Below are 22,235 nucleotides of genomic sequence, written 5' to 3'. Positions count from 1 at the left end.
GGTCTCAATGACTTCATAACTTATCACTAATGATGACTCATTCTAATGACTTAGAATGATATAAGAAACACCTTCTTCCACATATTTGTGGTGTCCTCTACATGGCTTGCGGCAAATTGCAAACTGGCCTGCTGATGCCTTTCTTTCCACAACGTTGCCCTGCTTTAAACTTTTTCACAATGTTCCTCGGTCTTCATAATGTTCAATCGTGTTCTCTAACAAACCAATGAGGCCTTCACAGAACAGGTATGTTATGCTGGGAGTGGTGGACTCTATTTACTAAGTAGGTGACCTCTGAAGGCAATTTATTGCATTAAATTCTATTTAGGGGTATCACAATATTGTTGCTTTTATCCTTTCAGCTTTTCTCCTCAGGAGTCGCCAATACAGGGAGATAAATACAAATGCACACCACACTTTTAAGACGTTTTGCTTAAAACTTTGAAAACCATACAACATTTCTATTCCACTTCACAATTAAGTGTAACATTGTGATAGTCTATCTGAGAAAAAAAGAAAAATGAAATGAACAAAATACTCCACCAGCCGCCACAGATTTCAATGCAGTATGACTTAACTTGACACACAGAGACAGGCTTTGACTGCCATCTTGTGGATAAATACGGTAGTGCAAGTTGAGCATTTGCCACTCTGCTAGTCTACCTAGGCTAAAATGGACAAAATATTAAACATTTTAAAAAAAGGAGCAAGAGCGTTTTGAATTGTTTTGAAATATTTATCATTTATAAGATAAATAGGCTAATTCATAATAGCTGCCAACAGCTAAGTGTAAATGCTTTTAAATCCAGGTTAAAAACTATGCCCCCATACCTATGGTTTTTTTAAAGCATATCTATAATCAAAATTTCAAATTCTCGCTCTTGAGGTGTATGTTCTTTCTGTAATTTTTTAACTTTTTTATTTCTTTACTGTGCTTTTAATTGTCTTATTTTTTTTTATTTTTGGAAATGGCATTGAATGTTATATTTTTAACAATGAGAAGCACACTGAGCTACCTAAATAAAGCTGCCTTGCCTTTTCTGTCAGCTTGTGGGCTTTAATGTGACATTGGAAACATGCACGATTGTCTGTTTCAACTGAAGGGTAAAATTAAGCGAATCCATTTTTAATACTGTTCGAATCTCCTCCGCCCCGCCCCTGCCGTCACTAAGCCCTTATGACGTCATAGAAACGGCGCTCTTGTCCGTCACGATGCACTGAGAACACTGCATTCGTTAACATCCATCTATCCCATCCATGCATGTAGGTGCTTGCGGGGAAATAATGCATTCGCCTTCAGGATCGCTTTGTTGTCATGTCACCATCTGAGCCGCGTTCGAATTTAAAATACTAAATACATACATGAACGCTGCCAAATAGGCGGGACTTCCTTCCGGCTGTCAGCAGAGTTGGGCTGCTTATCTCAGTGCGCACGCAGTGCAACGATCTGATAGCAAGGTAAGCCTAATGGTGACACTGCTTTTTATGTCATTAACATGATGTGCTTCTCTCTCTGTTTACTCGACGATGTTCAGTTGTTGCAGCGTGCAGCGTGCAAACGGTGCCAAAGGTCCAAAATGTCTGTAGCAAATTTAACTCGGCTGCGGCTAATCTCTTGTGTTTGTGCCTTTGCTTTGATGCACTATAATGTTCGTCACCTATTCACTGACCGCTCGTGTCTGCACGCCGACTCCCTCTCTAATATCCAATCTGCACATTTTGTAATTTATATTCTACTGTATTGTACTAATACCAGTGAACCCCCGTTTATCGCGGAAATACGTTCGGGGCCCACCCGGTAGAGAGAGAACATAGAAAATAATTGACTTGATAGGTTTACCCATCACAGACACGGTAAGTTTAAACATTTCTCAAATTTAACTACTCGCACAGCTCTCCAAATCAGTAGCAAATCACTTGCCTCAGTTTGTCACTGCCTGTTGAAGTTTACTGTAAAGCTAACACATAATACAAAAGAGAATTAATAGAAATTGGAATAGATGTTATGGTAATTAATAACCTCACAACATTTATGACAAACATACACGGAGCAGCAACACAAACAGCATACTACAATACGCACCGGCATATATTCTCTGCTCGGTCTCAATGACTGTTACTGGCACTTACAGTTGCTGGGGCCCTTCTCTGCCTCTTCTTCTTGCTTTTAATTATTCTGCAGCTCTTCCGGTAGACCCCGGTGCTGGAGGAAAAAGCCAATTAAATTAACTAAACTGAGTATTAATGTTACTACTAGTTATATAGCTGTCATAGAGGTTTAAAAACACAGAAAGATAGCTGTCCACTGTTAAGTAACATTTTAGCAGTATTAGCTGTCATGCAAGATTAAAAAGGAGCAGTTATTCACTGTTAATAATAACCCTCTCAATTTTAAAACTTAATATATTTAATGATCAATGGCAGAGGTAATGCGAATATGCATCTCATGCCTTTTTTTTTTTTTTTTTAACATTCTATGTTGTCACCCACAAGTGAGTCAGTTGAATTACCGGTAGTCAGAAGTAACTTAGTAGCCTAAATCCAGAGTAACCATTTTTAAAAGCTGGAAATCCGCAGGTGAACAGAACACAGAAAAGCAACATGGCTAACATCCAGTTTTGATAGGCCATATGAAAGTGCCAATAATTTGACAACGAGCTATATAGCATATGCTGCAATGTATTTGAAATTCCTGGAGTTCCATGAGTGGCGGTCAACTGTGCATGAGACTATTTCCTGACACAGAAGCACAACGTTTTGGGAGTCAGCCGTAATAACAAAGAGCATATTATATTGCACAGGGAACGTTGACATGGTCAGTAGCGTCGGTCCTCAGTAACCGTAGCTACCGTTAGCTATGAATAACAATTGTGGTTACGACTAAACCATTGGATTAGACATTAATAACACTGGTCAAATATTTTACATTTTTAGTAGTAAACCTTTCTAGATTTGTTTTTGCGCTGATTCAGAATCTGACGGTTTTCATAATAATACCAATATGATATCAATAATCTAATACAGTAATATATTTAGTAATGTTTATGAATTCTGGGTCAGGTTCAGCAACAGGTGATTTTTTTTTTCGGAAAGGTCATCGCTACATATAAATTACAATGCATGGTAAAATCCGTATTGCGCAAACTTTTCTAGGTCAAACTTAAAAACAAAAAATGATCATATCTGAAAAACCTGAGGTGTGTCAAAAATACTTTTGGGGACACAAAGCCATCTCTGATTTAAATTTGCTGTTGACCAGTGTAATCGATATACAGTCAGGCGGCTAGTAAATGCTTATCTTGTCTTCTGTGTTGACAGGTTTCTCCACACGATGCTGGGTTTTCCGATGCCTGGAGGCCTGGCTCTTCTGGCCCTCTTGTGGACCCTCGTACTGCCTTTAGTTTCTCTCCAGGACCCGACAGGGCGGCCCAAGCTGCTCCTGGTGTCCTTTGACGGCTTCCGCTGGGACTACGTGAACCGCGTTCCCGCGCCTAACTTCCACATCCTGATGGAGGAAGGCGTGATGGTGGAGCAGGTGGAGAACGTGTACATCACCAAGACCTTACCCAACCACTACAGCCTGGTGACGGGCCTGTATGCCGAGACGCACGGCATCGTTGCCAACGACATGTTTGACCCGGTCCTCAACCGCTCCTTCTCTATGGACGCAGACAGCCTCTACGAGTCCCAGTGGTGGGAGCAGGCAGTTCCCCTGTGGGTTACCATCCAGAAGTCAGGAGGGCGAAGCGGCGCCGCTATGTGGCCCGGTTCCGACGTGAAGATCCATGGAATGTTCCCTACTCGCCACCTCCCGTACAATGCCTCAGTCGGCTTTGAGACTCGAGTGGAGCATATAGTCAAATGGTTCTCTGCTCCTGACCGGGAGGCTGTTGATTTCGGGGTCCTGTACTGGGAGGAACCGGACAAGAGCGGACACGATTTAGGACCCGAGAACACCCTGATGGACGCCGTCATCGCCGACGTGGATGAGAAACTCGGCTTCCTGCGCAACGAGCTGAAGAAGGCTGGCCTGTACGAGAGGGTCAACTTGGTGGTGACCAGCGACCATGGCATGACGCAGCTGTTCGCTGATAAGATCATCGAACTGGACGAGTACGTGAGCAGAGACCTGTACACCTGGGTGGACAAGAGTCCCGTGGTGGGAATACTGCCCAAAGAAGGTAACTCTTACACGTTTCGATTTTGAAGTCACATTGCCAACTAACGTTCCAGGTTCTTTGGTCTTTCTGATACTGACAGGTTGCTCTTACAGTCGATCTGTTCGGACCCCCGACCAACTCTAGTGACCATGTCAACTTGACAGACTGTATCGTTACTGTCATGGCATGTCTTGCAGGGAAGCTGGATGAGGTGTATGACAAGTTGGCCGATGCCAACCCCTACATGGCGGTCTACCGGAAGGAAGCCATCCCCGAACGCCTCCACTACCGCCACAACGTCAGGATCATGCCCATCCTGTTGGAGGCTCGGGAGGGATGGACCATCGTGCAGAACAGGAGCACATCGCTCATGCGTACGTCTCGACACCTCATACAAAGTCTTTTGTGTGCACAGCTTTCTCCCTTTGTTCTATTATTAGCTTTGCTGGATTTTTTTTTTTTTAACATAGAACTGAATCCCACTTGATGTAATTAACAAAGAAAGGAACAGGAGCAGGCGGGTGTGTGGGCGTTAGCTTCCTCTTGCTTCCAAAAAGCTGACATTTTTTCATCGGGTTTGTTGTCAGGCAGAATTCCTGTCATCTATTTGATATTTTTACATTATACTGACCAGGCACTAAAAATAGTACATCATAGTACCTGCAAATGGAAAAGAGTCTACTTTAAAATAGCACTGCCTGAAACAGTCAAAAGCTTAACATGGTTAGTCGTGCTAACAAACATAAATGACAATGGAGGAGAAAGAGGCTACTTATCAAGGGCCAAGTGGAGACCGTGAAGTATATACTGCGCAGTTTAGAGCTAAGATAACGCTAGCATGTGTGTTTATTTTGTCATTTCAAACCTCAAAAGTTACAATGACAAATCTAATTGTCATCAAATTAGGGCATTCCAGCCCAGAGCTATAATAGATTTGAAATTTTTATTATACTTAGTAGCCAAGTGGAGTGTAATATTCCAGCATATAGAAATGTGCTTTTGTGTTTATTTAGTTGTGATCTCTCCTCAGTGGGAAATCACGGCTACGACAACACTCTGCGCAGCATGCAGCCCGTCTTCTTGGCCCGTGGTCCGGCCTTCCGCCAGAACTACGTGAAGCCCACCATGCGCTCCGTGGATCTGTACCCCCTCATGTGCTACATCCTGGCCGTCCCGCCTCTGCCGAACAACGGCTCCTTCTCGAATGTTCGGGACCTGCTGCACCCGGAGCCCACGGCGCCCCCGCCTAGCGTCCCCACCCCTCCTGGGCCGGCGCGGTCTTCCTACTTCCCTGTGGTGGTGGGCTCCCTCCTGGGCTTGCTGTTGGTTGTGGCCTTCCTGATTGTGTTCGTGCAGCAGGTGACGCTCAAGCAACTGCCGTCGCTCAAACACACCAGCAGGGAGATGTCGCAGCCTTTACTGCAAGAGGACTTGCACCTGTAGCCGGAAGCAGCAGAAATGCTGGACTCGTACCCCGTCCTGGAGGAGGTCCAATCATGAGCAGGTGGGGTTCTGGTCCATTGCGGATGCTTTTGGTGGTAGGACTTTAAAACCTTTGTGTGAAGCTTTTAGAGGCTTTTCTTTGATTGTGAATAGGGATTCAAGGGGGTGGCAAAATGTCAGGTTTCTGTAAAGTTTCCAGTAAAATTTCCATTGGGATTTAAGCTGGGGCCTTTTGCAGATATTCTAAATCGGAAACTTTCCATGAGAATTTATGGGAACAAACTGGGAACTGAGGCTAATGTAATGCAAAGGTATCATAATAAGCAGACATCAGCTAAAAATAGAAGCTGAATAAACTCTAAATTACCCCCAACTATATTTAAGTTCACAACTGACCTTCAATTCTGTTAACTCAGTTGGAAATCTTTCTTGGGAACATAACGGCAAGGAGGTTTTCCAGTTAGGTTTTAACATTTAAGATTCTGCATAGCACAAAGTCAGCCCAGTTATGAGTTTTTATTGACATCCTCCTGGCTAATGACACTGGACACTATGGGTGTCTTTTGTCAGATCTGACTGTAACATTCGATACAGCGGACCATGGTATTCTTTTGGCTCGTTTGTAGCACTAGGTGGACGTTAGTGGTTGCGCTGTAGAGTGGTTTAGGTCATATTTGGTAGACAGAACCTTTTGTGTAAGCCTGAGTCCTGCTCTGCCCCACTGACGTATGGTGATCCACAGGGTTCAATTTTGGGGCCCCTGCTGTATTTGCTGCCTCTGGGTTCCATGTTAAGAAAGCATGGTATTTTCTTTCACTGCTATGACAGTCAGATATATGTCCCGCTGAGCATAAAGAATGCTTTCTTTTTCAAGGTCACTTTTGTCCTTTCTGGATAAAGTTGAGTTGATTCCCATGGCAAGTTTCCAATGTTGAAATGGAATTTAGCAACCTTAATTATGAATCTCTAACATTGTCCCATCGTGTTCATGCTACCTTTGACACCCAAGCCCAGTGTGGTGCTTTGGTTATCTAGTGCTACCTTTACCCAGTGGGAAACAAAAATCCGGTCCATTTGTTTACACAACAGAAGCCCCTTTCAGACTGCCTGCAAAAGCTGGTATTTTTCTAACTTCATTTTCTGTAGTCGTGTATAAATAGCACCTAACAGGCGGATGAAGCCGACTTGAAAATGTTCTGCCTTAGTACATTTAGAGGGTAACATAATTCTGCGATCCTGGGACAGAGGTGTCAAGTTTGACACAGCTTTCCTGTCCTTTTACATTTAAAGCAAATTTTTACATTACCAGATGAGAGCTTTGGCATCATCTAATTACCTGATTGCAGGATGCAGTATTGCTGCGTGAAAATACACACAGTTGCTTCAATGTCCTGCTTTTGCTGTGTTCTACATAGATAAATCTTAGATCTTCTGTTACAGCTCTGATGTAGCAATTTTGTGGAATTACTGTGTGGAACAGGCAAGCGTTTTGAAGCCTAAAAAAGTTTCTGCTTTTGTGCAAAAGGACTTAAAAAAAAAAAAAAAAACAGGGCTTGCAACCTTTATTTCCATGTTCCCCCCGGTAATATGGAAAATACTGCCATAATGGTGCACACGAGGGTTGTGATTCTTAAAGCGAAGACTTTGAGACTATCTCTCACAAAAGTGGCGTGAGGTACGGCGACGTACTCTGGAAAGACGTTACCCTAATATGGAAAAGCCGTTTGAGCGTTTATTCGATTTCCTTGATATCTAGTTTAAGTTCCATTAGGACTAATAGTACTAATACTACCAAGTACTAAAAATACCTTAACCTGGGTGTCAAGGATATTGAATAAATGCAGAAACGTCTATTCGTATCCTCCTGTATTTGAATGTCACCTGGCAACCGCTCATTCTTGTCAGTCATCCAATTCAGAATCGCTATGTGTCATAGAGTCTTCGCGTGTGGTCTGTTCTTTTGGATCTATTTCTATGTTGGTGGAATGTGAAGTGCAGTTTTGCCATTGTGAGTATTTTCCTCTCTTTGGAGGTTTTTTTCCTTGTCGCTTTGGACCAGAATTGTTCCTGCGATTTGCACTACATGACCGACAGGGGGCAGTAGTCAGTTATGTATACTTTACACTTAATGTTGTAGTGGGGAAAAAAAAAAAGTTAGGTGCCTCTCGCCAAAAAGCTTTTAAATCAGCCTAGTCACAAAAGTGTTAGCAAGTTATTAAGTATTTCTCTGTCTTCATGGCTTTCAGATTAACAAGGTACCAGAGTACCCCAAAAATGACACTGTGATGTATTGTTTTTCAATTTCTATGATGAATTTTCAAACTGAAAGAGGAATAAGTGTCTTGCTGACAGATGAATGAAACACGCACACACATATACACACACACACACACACACACACTTTGAATGATTTGTACAAAGAATGATAGCCAGATGAGTAGCATTTGTAAAATGTAACAAATTGGGTCAAGAAATGTACTGTATTTGCTATGTTGATGGAATTAAAACGCCTTCTGAATTAAAAAGGACTTTAAATTAAGTTGTCGCTTTGAATTTTCTTCTCCATGTTTATTATAGTGAATGAGATGACAGTGTTTAGTCATTAAATATATTCACATTAAAAGAAAATACATTAAAAATATAACACACAAGTAAAAATTGAAACAATGAAAGGATAAAAATATAAAACATTTAAACTAAAACACATTCAAATGTTGATTAAAGATAGAGAGATTTACATGAGAACAAAATACATGTAATATTATTGTAACACAATAATACAATTCTGGCATTTAGCTCTTTAGGCAGATCTTACTGTATGATTCATGTTTCAGTTAGTGCAAGCAGGCGTACTAAACCTCGTTCTATAAATTAAGAATCTAGAACAAGTGAATTTGGAGTTTAGCAATTACAAACCTTGAGTCATTTTAGTTTGCGTGAGAAGTGGATAGTGAAGCCTGCAGGCTTTGGCGGGGAAGCACACTTTGTAAATGATCAGTGAGCTGCCAGGTTCAAAGGTCCTGCACAGGGAGTCACCGCTGGAATTTGCCCGATCAGGCGTCGGTTGACATTCAGTCTTCTGGGAGGCAGCCGCCGCCACTGCCGCTTCTCTTCCCCACTCCTCTTACGGGAAAAAAAAAAAAAAAAACAGCCAGGAGATCCAACAACCAGCATGGAAGTGACCGTGGATGACGTCATGGTGCACGTCTCGGCCGAGGAGCACACTTCTCCCGACTACATGGACACCAGGGACGGAGACAAACGCAGCCGCTCCTCATCCTCCTCCTCGTCCACCTCCTCATCCAGCCATGAAGAAGAGAAGAAAGCCCAAGAGAAGGTGGAGGAGGACACCAAAGAGGTGATGGAGATGAAGACTGTCGTCCAGGAGATCAGAGCAGAGGAGGTGAGCGGCGGATCCCGACGCTCATCATCATCATCCTCATCTTCCCCGGAGGAGGACAACGCAGAGGACGGCATGCTGATGGCCTACAAGCGCCAAGAGTCCGATTCCAAGGTGGCCAAGGAGGTGCAGCCGGTGGACTACAGCATCAAAACCCTGGAGAACCTCACCCTGGACCAGAGCGCCCTGGCTCCGGTCGAGCCCGGGCATCCTGAAATCTCGCTCTTTGTCAAGGTAGGGCAATGTCTGCAGCTCCAGTTCAAAGTTCACATGTTGAAGTTGTGTGTCCTTCCGCTTGCTGATTCTCCAAATAGTCCAACTGATGTTCATTCATCTCGTAAATCGCTAAATTTCCAATTCCTGAGTCAGGCAACACCAGAGTTGATTTTAAAAGTCGACATTTGTAAAACTTAACAGTGCTCACTTTTGATTCGCTGTCCAAAAGCTATGCAGGTACCAAATTATTCATGACTGAGCTTGTACTTTGCATACGGCATAATATTATTAAGAATGTGGCACCAATTTCGCAACGATATGAGCCACAATGTTTGCATTGATTTATTTGCCGTGATGGTTCAGGGAGCGTCCTCACATTTATGACATGGTGTAGTGTACACTTATGTCTTATCTATATTTGGCACTCCAGATAACCGGCGGCCAGAGATCACCGGCGCAAAGCGCCACGCCCAGGTTTCACACATTGCTCCACACTTCCATAAAAGCAACCATGTTGAAATACAGGATGAAATTCAATCTGTAAAAAGGTTTTGGGGTCACAAGTGTTGCCATCTTAAAATCTTCATTGACTGTACAGACAATGTCTTAAGTGACATTCGAACACTCTCAATGGTCATAAGAGTAGATTAAATGACTAAATAAAACTAAAATAAAGTAAAACTCACTCAGCAATGCGCACATTTTTAAAGAACACTTCGATATTTGTGATTTTATTGAGCTTGTTTCACTATTATAAAAATATTGCCATTGTTGTTACTTTTCCAGAGTGACTTGAATAAATGAATAAATAAAACATTTTAAAAATGAATTATTGTATATTTACCTTTTTTTTTTTTTTTTTTTTTTTGCTGAATTGACTTCCTTCATGTGTCAGAAGAAAGTCACAGTGTTGGAGTTGTCATAGTTTTGGATGTGTTACTCTTTGACAGGCCAGTGAATGATTAGCCTGACAAGTCACTGATTTCAACCACCATCTTTAAATGCATCATTTAATAGCTAAACCTTCGGGGAAATATGCATATTTACTTGCTATTTTAGGACATAGGCTCGTTTTTTTTTAGGGAGACTTCAAGGGACAAGAAATAAAAGGACAAATGGAAACTTGCTTTAGTCCTCATGATTTGAGGTTTCCATGAGAAATGCAGTTCATTGATGAGGTTTGCTGAATATTCATAAAAAATTCTACTTAGTATATCTGAATGTTTCATTAATCACGAGTCTGTTTTTGAGTGTTTACACATGTAACATTTTCCAGTCACATTATATTGCTGTTAAGTTATATATTGAAAGTATTGACAGCATTACATTTTCCAGGAGCAGAAGCCTTCAGCTTCCCAAGGTTTCATGCTCACTTTCTCCACCTGCTGTAAAGGTGAGCCCACGTTAAAAATGCAGCTCAGGCTCTGCCCCCTTCGTGCCCCGAAGGCCCCCCCTCCCCCTGCAGCATAGCCTGACACCTGTTCGCACTCGGTGTCATTGAACGCTTTGCTGTTTGCATTCCAGCTGCTTTACTAGACAAATCTGACCTCAATCTGCTTCCCAAACACATCAGCTGACTTTAGGACAACTTTGTTGCATAATTGGACATTGACACAGGGACTATGAGTGTGGTTTGAGGATGTAGTGGCGTGATACGTTCAAGTGTTTGGTACTGAAGAGGAAGCATGTCAGGTCCTGATAGGGAGCCTGAGATTGAACTTTTTGTCAAGGTAAGATGAAAAAATTCGATTTGTGTGTGTGTGTGAGTGAAATAAGTGTGTGCATGTCCCGGGTAACACGATAGCAGCGGTAAAGTTACCAGGGGTGCTCAGTGATGTACAGCTTCTTCTTCCGGTGTCCTCACCGCTGTTTGTTGTGCTGCTCGGCGCCCCCTGGGACTCGACGGGTGGGTGTACGCGCACCTGAGGCAGGTGGCATGAAATTAGGAAAAAAAAAAAACAACAACAAATCATCCTCACAGGAATGCTGGTTAATTAAAAAAAAATGACAACACAGCTTTAGGAAGTGTTATAACATTTAAACTGAAGTGATTATTGCTGAACCTGTGGGTGTTTCCATTGCAGAAGTGGCCATGACGGGTCTGATGACCAAACACATCACATATGCTTTATATAAATATGTATAATTTACTAATATATATATACCAGCTGTGGCCTTGTTGGACACAAACCTACCATTTAGGACACTGTATATACATTTTTACTACTACTACAACTACTACTACTAATAATAATAGCAAGAATAAGAAAAATTATTAGCTCTATTTTGCTAATAAATAAATAAATTCAACAAATATGTAACAAGCACTATTCTAACAAAAATGGAAATGATTATTTTTATTTTTGCTATTTATACATACGTAAGTGTATATACATATATATAAAATTGTATTAAGTCAACCTAAGTACCATATGTGAATAAATGATAGAGCACATGTTTATTATTGCTAAATACGGCGGTTAGTCTGAGCTAGGTCAGCAGCCTATGTGTGTCTGTGTGTGTGTGTGTGTGTGTTGTGCATGATGACTAGCTGTCATTATTGTACATTGTATTGTAATTGTGTTGTTTTTGTGTGGTAACAATGACACATGCTGGCGCTGGATTCAAGCTGACTCTGCAACTTTTTAGACAGACGTCTGCTGTGTTCTGGTGTTTGCCCATGTACGTTTGTGTGCGTGTGTGCGACATGCATAATTTAGGCAGTGGGTTAGGTGTAAGCTCTCAAATGTGCACTGAAACATGAGCTCATTCAAAATCAATAGGGTGCTCGCTACATAGGTATTTTTTCATGGAAAGCACACGTTTGAATTGTGTCCGGTTAAAAGGTGTTCCCCACATGTCACAGTTCGTTTACATCCCCAATATGTCACCAATTTTTTAAGATATCATTTTTTATGGGATTTTAGAGAACATATATCTTTTGTTTTATGTCAATTTTACAGTTAACGTCAAGTGCTAAGCCATCCCTTAGATAGTTTCCCCCCCCCCATCACAGGTGGGTCTGTTATGTATCACCCCCATTAAATGGGCCTTCAATGTCATATGAATGGGATTCTTTCCCACAATAAAAATGACTCATTGTTCTCAGGCGGGCAGCGATGGCGAGAGTATTGGCAACTGTCCTTTCTCTCAGCGTCTCTTCATGATCTTGTGGCTCAAAGGCGTCGTCTTCAACGTCACCACCGTGGATCTCAAGAGGTGAGCGATTGATGTCATGGCTGCCACCAACCTTCAGCTGTGTTAGAAATCACTCCATATGCTATATATAGTGAGTTTGCCATTTTGTAGAGCTATTCAAATGCATATTGGGGATAGGTTAGCCCCTATGATATGACACTAGAGCTTGTATATGGTAGACTAGCACCCTCAATGTATCCCACAATGCATCTTGTATTTTTTTCTTTACATCGCGAGAGAAATTCACTAGTTGTGGTGCAAAAATATTCTTAATCAGTTCTTGAGGGAAGAAAAAAAAAATAGGCTACTTTTCATTTTTTGTAACTAAATGGAGTTTGGGAGTTATGTTGTCAGTAGTTTACAGAATAAAAGAAAATGTAAGAGCAACACATCACAACATTGATGGACAAAAAGTGCTTTGTATTAATTTTGTAAAATACATTCCTCTTAAAGCAATATAATCGTATTAAACGTTATTTATCTGTGTACTTTTTACTATTTATTAGGAAGGTGCACTATCTGATTGATCCGGTACGTTGTAAATGATCATTTTGCCAATATAGAAATGACATCATTAACGGCATGGCCGAGTAGTCCAAAACTACCTTTCGCGTCGACTGATGAGTCAACTATATGGTCCACGTCACCATGCATTATAGAATGGTAATTTTAATTTTATTTAATTTTTTTTAAATCATCTTGTTTGTTTGTTGGGCCCCCTTAGGAAGCCAGCGGACCTCAACAACCTGGCGCCCGGCACCCACCCGCCGTTCCTCACCTACAATGGAGATGTCAAGACAGACATCAACAAGATTGAAGAGTTCCTCGAGGAAATGCTGGCGCCGCCCAAGTAACACACTCACACACACACTATATATATATATATATAGTATTGTATGGTAATAATACTTCTTGTTCTTCTGATTATAATTGAGGTATCCCAAACTGGCAGCCAAGCAGAGGGAGTCCAACACGGCGGGCAACGACATCTTCGCCAAGTTCTCAGCCTTCATCAAGAACACCAAAATGGACGCCAACGACGGTGACGCAGCTCGCAACATTTTATACATTTAGAATTTCATTACAAATACTTCTTTAAAAAATGTGTGGAAAAAGTGCAAATGATTTAATGTTAATACATTTAAATCATAATATTTAAGCCTTATAAACATTTTTGTGAAGTTGTATTAAAGACTTTCAAACATTAGAAAATTGCATCTACGGTAATGTATAAATAGAAAAAAATACAAAATACAAAAAGCACAATTTTCAATTTAAAAAAAAGTGGGACAAGTTATTCACGATTTGTTAAGTAATTAAATTAAACAAACATGAAAGCCTACGAAACGCATTCGTTCAATTTAGAAATGTCTGGGGAAAAGTAATGCTAATTCAATTAGTTTAAAATTGAAACAGTCGGTGGCAGTTTTAAGTGTGAAGTGTTAATTAAATGTAATTAATAGTTAATTTTATTAGTTAAAGTATTTCCCAAAAAATCGAATAGTAATAATGCATACCAAACATTTTTACATTTAAAAATGTGTGCTGAAAAGTCTTCATAATTTAATGGGTCACCAAGTTGCCAGGTCAGGGTGAAATGTTAACATTCGTCAGTAGAGGGCAGCAGACTCCACTGTTTGCTTCTTTCTGAATACTTTGCTACCACCTAGTGGACATCAGTCCCCTCTGACGCTTGGTGACATTGCTTTGCATGCTTTTTTAGCACTAAAGAAAGGTCTGGCGAGGGCCCTACAGAAACTGGACGAATACCTGAACAGTCCGCTGCCTGACGAGATCGACGCCAACAGTGTGGAGGAGGAAAAGGCGTCCAGAAGAAACTTTCTGGATGGAAACGAGCTGACGCTGGCTGACTGCAACCTGCTGCCCAAACTGCACATCGTCAAGGTAGTAGTAGGCCAGGGAGAGAGAGAGAGAAAAATAAAAATCAGCCCGAAGCATCATGAAGTTCAGTAGGCATGTCAATTATAAGGAGACCCACGAAAAAAAGTCACAAGATGCTATGTCTGAAAATATAAAGGAACTCTGACTTTTTGTTTTGAAGAAGCCAGGCTATTGGCCACCATGGGGGCTTCTAATTAGTTGACTTTGAAAATGATGCTCCAAAAGCCAAATTCACTTAGCAACACTAACTTTGGTAAGCATGTCTATCATGAGTAGACTACCCCAAAACCTTTATACACAAGTTGGTTGAGATTGACAACTTGTCCGTTTGTGTTTTCCAGGTGGTGGCCAAGAAGTACCGCAACTACGACATCCCCTCGGACATGACGGGAATCTGGCGCTACCTGAAGAACGCCGCCGCCCGCGAGGAGTTCAACAACACGTGCGCCGCCGACTCCGAGATCGAGATGGCCTACAAGGACGTGGCCAAGAGGCTCGCCAAATAGCCTTTTAGCTACCAAAACCTTCCTTTTTATCTCAGCCCTCCAGAGATTTATTAGTTTAAGGATGCTCAAACGCACTCAGATGTGACGGATGGTCCCGATCCTGCTGTCTGTATTTATTCCTCACGACACAAAGATCCCTTTCACATGTGCAAAGCTTTGACTCACAGGCGCGTCGAGGCGGTTAGATTTATTTATCCCCACGCCCGTGGACGTCTCGCCTGACTCCGATGTTTATTATTGAGCTCCCGCTGCGCCTCGTCTTCCCCCGGGATGGCGCGCCTACGAGCCGTCAACGTCAATGTTCCTCTTGGTCGTCATTAAACTCCACTTGTTTTGCCTCCTCACGCTTTCTCTTCACTCTGACACACGAAATATTGAAATACACGGACGGATACGTTCCAGACTCATCAGCAACAGGAATGAGACTCAACAGCGAGGGCACGAAGCAACATTTTGGGGCCCTCCATTTCAATCATGATAAAGTCTGGGAGTATTCTGGACATGATCCCATTGTCAGCCTGACATGAATTCTTTTACCCATGTTAGTTTTCAATCTAAAAAAGAAGCACATTCAGAGAAACCCAGAGCTGATTTCAATGACATTCCAAGTGATAAGGCAATGAGTGAAATAACGAGGGTTGTCTAAAAGTAACAAAAATAAACAAGTGTCACCTGCTTCATTTCTAGTTTCTAAAATCTGAAAATCGCTTATAGTACAACAAAAACTGTATCAACACAAAAAAGGAAAAGATAACTTAAAAAAAAAAGAACATTAAAATGTCAAGCATAATAATGAAATAATGACTAAACAGAGGTACCAAAAACAACATTACCAAAGTGTTTAAAAAAAAAAAAAAAAGCATGATAAATAATAATGACAGAAAACAAGTTTTCACTGTAATTCAAGAGCTGAGGTTGTAAAAAAAAAATCCCCCCAAAAATCCCCACCTTTGGAACATCTAAATTAACACAAATACAAACAAGGTGGATCCAAATGACCAGAGTTCTATTTGCAGCTCAAGCCTAAAAGGTTGAAAATGTTCTGAGCCCCGAACAAGCTTCTAGCCCGTGCTGTGGTTTGGAACGTTTAACGTGAAGGTGCAGCACTTTCATGCTGACTTTGAAAATAAAATCCCATCCTTTGGCATCCTGGTTGACGGCTACAAATGGAGGAGGCTCCTGCGCCAGAGCTCGAACGCCGGCCCGACTCAGAAAAGCCGAGGAGTGCCGCCGCGCGAGCCGTCTCCAGTTTTCCTCACTTGAAGAAGAAGCGCTCGTCCAATTCTCCGCGGCGGTTCCGTGCCGCTCACTTGATGCCAGAGAAAATAAACGCAAGGCCGCCCGCTTGCCTGGCGTTTCCACGGCACACAAATTGCCGCGCGAGACTCGCCGCTTGCTAATTAGCTGTGGTGGGACGAAACAAATACAAATACTTACTTCATGTAAGTAGATTTTTCAGGTGTTAGTACTCTAAGTATTTATTGTTCTGACTTTTTAATTGTCCTCCCTACATTCAAAAATAGACTTTAAATAATTCTTTGGCACCTGTTCGCACTCTGGTCCTCTTGTACGGTTCTCCAAATGAGACATGAAACAAACTACAACCCAGCGTTGCATATTTAAACACCAAAAAGTTCAATCAAACTATGTCATTTCTTAATGCGACCCTGTAACGTGAAACCAATTAGCAAGCTAACAGAAATTAGCATCAATGTTAGGGTAATTCTAAACCATCAAACTGCTTCTTGCATATTTGTAGAGCAACAATGCATACAAATAGAGTATATAACAAATACTCACGAGCAAATACTCTCGATCACAAGTGAAGCTTAGTTGGGGACCTTCTCTGCCTCTTCCGACCGTTAAAAATGCTGCATCACTAGATCTCAGTGCTGCTTGGCACGTTGTGGCATATTGCGGTACTACACTCCAAGCATACTCTAAATTTGGACCCGCCACTTATACTATCAAAAAAATTTTACAAATGAAGAATTTAGAGGAATTTGCCATACAGCGGGGTTTTACTCGACATGCTATTTGCATCAAATTGAAGTGTAATGTTTTTCCTTGTGTGGGCAGTAACAATCACATTTATCAGTCCATTCTTCGCTGACACACAAAGGAGGGGGCGGGTGGGGCGGTTGTTGGTTGGAGGTGCTGCTATTGTGTCGCCTGGCTGCGTGTGTGCGAGGTCTGTTCCGCATGAAGTCCTGGCACGCAGCTTCAGTCCGCCTCGCGCAGCGTACCCGCCTAGGCCTGACAGTCGGGATGATGTCTAATTCCAAACAGTGACGTGAACGCGGGGGCCGCCGACAAAGGGGTCCTTTGTTTGCACGCTTGGTCGCTGTCCATGGTCCTGACACTTTGAAAATTGACGCCATTGCTTTCACGATTGAGCGCCTGATCAGATCTGGCAGATGTTATGACATGTATGAAGTTGATTTAATAAGCGTGCTTTTCTTTGTTTTCCCAGACCCCAAAAAGCAGTACTGGGGTTTGGGGGACATGAGGTTTTGGGGGTGGGCTCCACTCTATAATATTGTACTTTAAAAAACAGAGAAAAAATAACATAATTACCGCCAGGTGGTAGTATAATGCAATCATGTAGACGCAAACCAAAAATAATATTACTTTTACTATAAGTGACTCAGTAAAATCTGTAAGATTAGACATTTTCCAAAGAGGATAAAGAATATATGCATTGTTATATTCTTAACAATAATAATATATTATTCAATTATATTACATGTGTTGCTCTACTATGTTCAAATATCTGTTGTTGCTAAAACAGCAACTATCGATCCTAACTGTTAGCTTGTCAGTTGGGTTTTTCACTGATTGTTAGCATTAAGCTAAACAGACTTTCCAAAGGCAAAGCTCCGTGGTTGTAAATACATGTGTAATTATCTTTGTTTGATGTTTAGTTGGACAGTAATCCATCCGGCATGACCAGATCTCAAAAATCTTGGGGGTAACTTGTATGATAAAATAAATTTGACTTGACTTGAATCTCAAGACATCACTTACTTTCTACCTCCACAGCATTGCAGTTCAGTTTCAACTCTTGAGCATTCACACTAAAGTTCTACACAAATTGCATTCTCTAGTTTGTTTTGTTGCTGGTATTTCTGGAAAAAAAAAAAAAAACAGACGCATGCTTGTAGACCCCAAAAAGCGGCTCCAAGTGGGACTGAGGGGCGACACTTTCATGCGGTGACGGATGATTTCTGGCTTCTGCAGTTTTTGGGTGGATGCCTGGATGCACTTTTCTTGCCAGCTGATCATTTCTCGCAATGGGTCAACAAAGACAAGTCGCATTTATGAGTTGGGATATGGTTTGGGGCCAGGGGTGTCGGGGTGGGGGGCTGGCAATTGGGGACCGGCTGGGATCTGGCATTCATTTAGCTTGCAGAGGCAAAAATGTGTTGGAGCGGCGCTAACTTAATAAGCACAAGCTAGCCTGCCTTTGGCTCTGGGGAGGGCGGCATGGGTGGGCGGCCCCCCTCATTCAGGCCACTCGCTTCAAAAGCCACTAGGGGGCGCCAAAGTACACACTTGCTGTTGATCCAGTGAGAACAAATTAAGATGCCTTTGGTAAGTTTTATGAGGCTGATATTAAAGATACTTCCAAAGTGGCCCTCGCTAGATGGGAGGTAGGAGTCTGACAGTTGACATTTGAGTGAGGCGTCGTTTCAAAGCCCACAACTTTTGAGAGCGGACAGAGGGGCTGAATTTTTCGTGATTTTGAAGCCTCATTTTATATACTTGGTGACTTTTTTTTTTAATCATTCAAATTTGGCATGGGTGTTAGCAACTCTCTTCTCTGTGCTCTGTCAAATTTACAAGACAGATTTATATTTGTGATACAGGGACTTGTGGACTGAAAATAGCACAAGCCCTTCAGAGAGCACCTTGTGTACCTTTCACAAAGTCGAGTGATGCAAATGTCTTTAGGCGTCTGGCTTGTTTTAACTTCATCATTGTAATTGCACAACTCCGGGAATGTCAAACTATAACCAGCAGGATTTTTTTCTTTTCCTTCCACAATAATTTAAATTCAGGGAAATCCCAAGAATGTTCTTGACATTAGAAAACACACACACTCACGCACGCATACACACACACATACACGGTGACGCTTCAAACCCTCCTCCCCCTTTCTTCTTCTTTTTCCCAACTCATGTGAACACTTAGATTGGCTCTATTATGTCTGGGAATAATGTAAAACAGCTTCCCGGCGTGTCCATGTCTCTGCTCCCGTCTCTGGAACGCCACTTTGACGGCGGCGGGAGTCTGGATGAGCAACGCCCAACTAAACCGCCCCCCCACCCGGACAACCTCCAAATTGCCGCCACCACCATCATCCAAAGATAACTCATGCTCAGACATAGCGACGATTCCAAGGTGACACCGCGCGGAAAAGTCGGAGTAACTACTGTACGTTGACAGACAGACAGATGAAGAAAAAGTGGAAATATTCCTTGTTTAGTCAAAAACAATTACAGAACCCGGCGGCTGTTAATTCATGCCACAATTCAGATACGACCTGAGCAAAAATGCTAATTTGTGGCCACGAATTAGGTACCACATGTGTACGAAATACCAATTTGTGGCCTCAAAACACTAAATTGCAGCCACAAAATACCAAATTGAAGCAACAAAATACTCATTTGAGGATACAAGTATAACATGCGCTATGTTTTGACCTCAAACCACTGAATTGTATGCACAAAATACTTATTTGTGGACACAATGTAGGTATACTGTACTATAACACGCACACCAACTACTAATTTATGGAAACGCATTCTGTAAAATGTGTGCATCAAATGCTAATCTACGGCCACTGGAGCATGGACTCACAGGAGAGTCTTCAATCACCATTCATATTAACTTCTGAGAGTGACATTCACATTTCGAATAATTCGAATTGATTGGCATCTTTTACCCGCCCCCCGCACCCCCCCCAAAAAAAAAATACGGCATAGTCCCAACAGTTGAAAAATCCAATTTGATTAGAATGGTAAATGGAGTGTTCTAATATATCAATATATCTGCATACGGTGGGTGTTCAAAGAGCTTTACAAAGACTCACAGCGGCAGGCAGCCACTATAACCCCAAAAAGTTTTACTTTTAAGTTTAAAATGGCTTACCTTAACCAGGATTCCGCTCCGCATTGTGGCTAAGCGTAGCAGCCAAGTTATCGTTGTACAAAAAAAACTCCTTCACAATGACACTTGCGGCGATGAACAGCATCCTTAAAGCTAAATCTAAAGCTAACAAACTGAGGAGATGTTCTCTTTGAAGCAACCCACTGTCATTTCTTTTCAGGTGTGAGAGACAGGCTAACGACAGAGATTTGATACACTGCCGAGATGGGCTTCTTTTAAACCGTACTGATAAACAATTGGTTATATAAAAGCTCGTTATCTGGCTAACTAACCAGTTATGGTTTAGGAACCAACTTCCGGGTTAAAGGTTTGATGAACCCGCTCCACGCGACGCATGCGCACTCACCACATAGCGCTCTTAAAGGGACAGTACACACAACATTATGACAAGCGTTCATTCTGATCCGAGTGGAAGTATTTGGATTCGAAACTCGCTTTTCACGGCCACTCGAATCCCCATTCGAATCACCACCGATTCGTGCACAGCCCTAGTGGCCACAAAATACAAAATTACTACCACAAAATATAAAATTGTGGCTACAAAATTGTCAATTGCAGCCAGAATCTATATTTAATTGTGGTTACAAAATACAGAGATAAAATATGTGCAGGTAATACAAATATTATTCCTGGACACATTAAGCAAATCAAGTGAAAATGATAATGGTGCTGTAAACCACTGCTGTTATTGAGAGAGCCTTGGTGCAAATAGTAATTGATGACCCCACCAAATGTTTCTAATTGCCTATTAAAAGGTTACATCATAAATCTACTATCCCAAAACTCTTTAAAATAACTTCAAACTCCTCTTACAACATTACCTTAAATAATAAACAGCCTGGAAATGGTTTGTGAGAAAATGCACCAGAAGTGCGTGTGTACATGCAAACGTCATACCTTCTGCTAACAATCCAAGCTAAATTTACATCCAAATTTGTCCCTCAGTTAAAATGTATCACTTCGACATACTTGCTTGACAAAAACGCAGTACTACTTTCCTAATTATTCAAGGCTCTGGGGCTAACTTACTGCATCTTGAAGAGCACAAACTTGCAAATATGCCGGAAGTGAGTTCTTCCAGATCATGTCTGCATCTCTGTAGAAAATGAACAGACCAAAATTCAACTCAGTCAATTTCACTCACTCCTGTGTCGCTTTAAGGGTAGCTGGATGAAACATTTCCCAATGACCTTATTTGGGTGAGACAGCCCGTAAATGTCCCGACAAATGAAATCCATCAAATTAATTCCCAGGATTGAATTCCTGTAAGTCCTAAAATGTCACACATCAACAAGCACGGGAAAACAAAACACATCAGATGAAAAAAAAAACAAAAAAACGCAAAGACGCACCAATAAAAAAAAAAAAAAAAAAAAAAAAAAAAAAAAAAAAATTGGAAAAGATCAGGACAGATGTTGGTAGTTATCTGGGAGACACTGCAAAAAAAATCATGTCATTAAAATCCATCAAATCATCTAAAAGCTTTTTATTTGCTTTCTCCAGTTACAACATAAATACTTTTGACTTTTCAGGCTGGAGCAGCGGGAATGTGTGTGTGTGGAATATTTGATTCCCTCTGCATGCAACCTTCAATAATAAAGTCCTCCCAAATGACTTTATTATATTAGCGCCCACTAAATAACAGATCTGATGACAACCAACTGCCCACCATTGACGTCTGCATCTCCTTTTGTGCCATTTAACGCGACAAGAACGTTTGTTGTAGTGCTTATAGTGCAAAATATTGTCCATGATGATTGATGATTTAAAAAAAAGATGCCTTCTTTCTTAAAATAGAAAAAAAGCTTCTCATTTCTCACAATTTAGTAGGAAGTTATACAAAATCGCTAAAGCAGGCTAATTTCCCAATTAAATACAAAAATAAATATAAATTTTAAAAAGCACATTTTAAATACTTTTAAAAATACAAGTCAAAAGTAATAAAATAAATTGATAATTTAAATAAAACATTAAGTGAATTTAAAATCCAAAGTAAAAAGGTTATATTATATATACATTATGTATGAAGATGTGTGTTTATATATATATATATATATATATATATATATATATTTATTTTATATGTACTGTATGTACAGTACATTTATATATACACACATATATACATATACACACATATATACATATATGTATACATATATACAGTACTTACAGTATATACATATACAGTAATATAAAAAAGTAATTTTATCTAATAAAAAGGAAAAGGCTGCTAAC

At 41.1% G+C, this 22,235-nt stretch overlaps 2 protein-coding genes and 1 long non-coding RNA gene across 5 annotated transcripts; 2 read left to right on the top strand and 1 right to left on the bottom strand.

The window, feature by feature from the left end:
• The first annotated feature begins 1,199 nt into the window (after positions 1-1,199).
• enpp5 (ectonucleotide pyrophosphatase/phosphodiesterase 5) lies at positions 1,200-8,142 on the top strand. 2 transcript variants are annotated; one of them, XM_086018465.1, is made up of 4 exons: positions 1,200-1,458; positions 3,319-4,181; positions 4,358-4,534; positions 5,191-8,142. In XM_086018465.1, the coding sequence occupies exons 2-4, from the start codon at positions 3,332-3,334 to the stop codon at positions 5,601-5,603; spliced, it is 1,440 nt and encodes a 479-aa protein (XP_085874591.1). In that variant the 5' UTR covers positions 1,200-1,458; positions 3,319-3,331; the 3' UTR covers positions 5,604-8,142. The 2 variants fall into 2 exon arrangements, with proteins under 2 accessions (XP_085874591.1, XP_085874592.1); XM_086018466.1 differs by lacking the exon at positions 1,200-1,458 and adding an exon at positions 1,702-1,854.
• Positions 8,143-8,396: 254 nt separating this feature from the next.
• Positions 8,397-20,314, bottom strand: LOC147128158 (uncharacterized). Its single transcript, XR_015083797.1, has 4 exons — positions 19,980-20,314; positions 14,188-14,307; positions 11,039-11,141; positions 8,397-9,363 (listed from the first exon to the last, which is right to left on the bottom strand). It is a non-coding gene; the product is annotated as an uncharacterized LOC147128158 (long non-coding RNA).
• Positions 8,650-15,169, top strand: clic5b (CLIC family member 5b). 2 transcript variants are annotated; one of them, XM_086018467.1, is made up of 6 exons: positions 8,650-9,237; positions 12,329-12,438; positions 13,142-13,267; positions 13,353-13,459; positions 14,141-14,322; positions 14,661-15,169. In XM_086018467.1, the coding sequence occupies exons 1-6, from the start codon at positions 8,776-8,778 to the stop codon at positions 14,823-14,825; spliced, it is 1,152 nt and encodes a 383-aa protein (XP_085874593.1). In that variant the 5' UTR covers positions 8,650-8,775; the 3' UTR covers positions 14,826-15,169. The 2 variants fall into 2 exon arrangements, with proteins under 2 accessions (XP_085874593.1, XP_085874594.1); XM_086018468.1 differs by lacking the exon at positions 8,650-9,237 and adding an exon at positions 10,788-10,949.
• Positions 20,315-22,235: the final 1,921 nt, after the last annotated feature.

The sequence above is a fragment of the Filicampus tigris genome, chromosome 20, assembly GCF_054856515.1.
Source record: "Filicampus tigris isolate MCC_2025a chromosome 20, RoL_Ftig_1.0, whole genome shotgun sequence".
NCBI lineage: Eukaryota > Metazoa > Chordata > Actinopteri > Syngnathiformes > Syngnathidae > Filicampus > Filicampus tigris.
Note: the sequence above shows the minus strand (reverse complement) of the source record. Positions and strands in the feature narration are given on the sequence as shown.

Excerpts from the sequence above, each read along its gene's own strand:
- clic5b (XM_086018467.1), top strand. The coding sequence starts at position 8,776 with ATGGAAGTGACCGTGGATGACGTCATGGTGCACGTCTCGGCCGAGGAG. Across the intron at positions 9,238-12,328 it reads AAATCTCGCTCTTTGTCAAG|GCGGGCAGCGATGGCGAGAG; the intron begins GTAGGGCAATGT and ends CATTGTTCTCAG. Across the intron at positions 12,439-13,141 it reads ACCACCGTGGATCTCAAGAG|GAAGCCAGCGGACCTCAACA; the intron begins GTGAGCGATTGA and ends GGGCCCCCTTAG.
- enpp5 (XM_086018465.1), top strand. The coding sequence starts at position 3,332 with ATGCTGGGTTTTCCGATGCCTGGAGGCCTGGCTCTTCTGGCCCTCTTG. Across the intron at positions 4,182-4,357 it reads GGGAATACTGCCCAAAGAAG|GGAAGCTGGATGAGGTGTAT; the intron begins GTAACTCTTACA and ends CATGTCTTGCAG. Across the intron at positions 4,535-5,190 it reads CAGGAGCACATCGCTCATGC|TGGGAAATCACGGCTACGAC; the intron begins GTACGTCTCGAC and ends ATCTCTCCTCAG.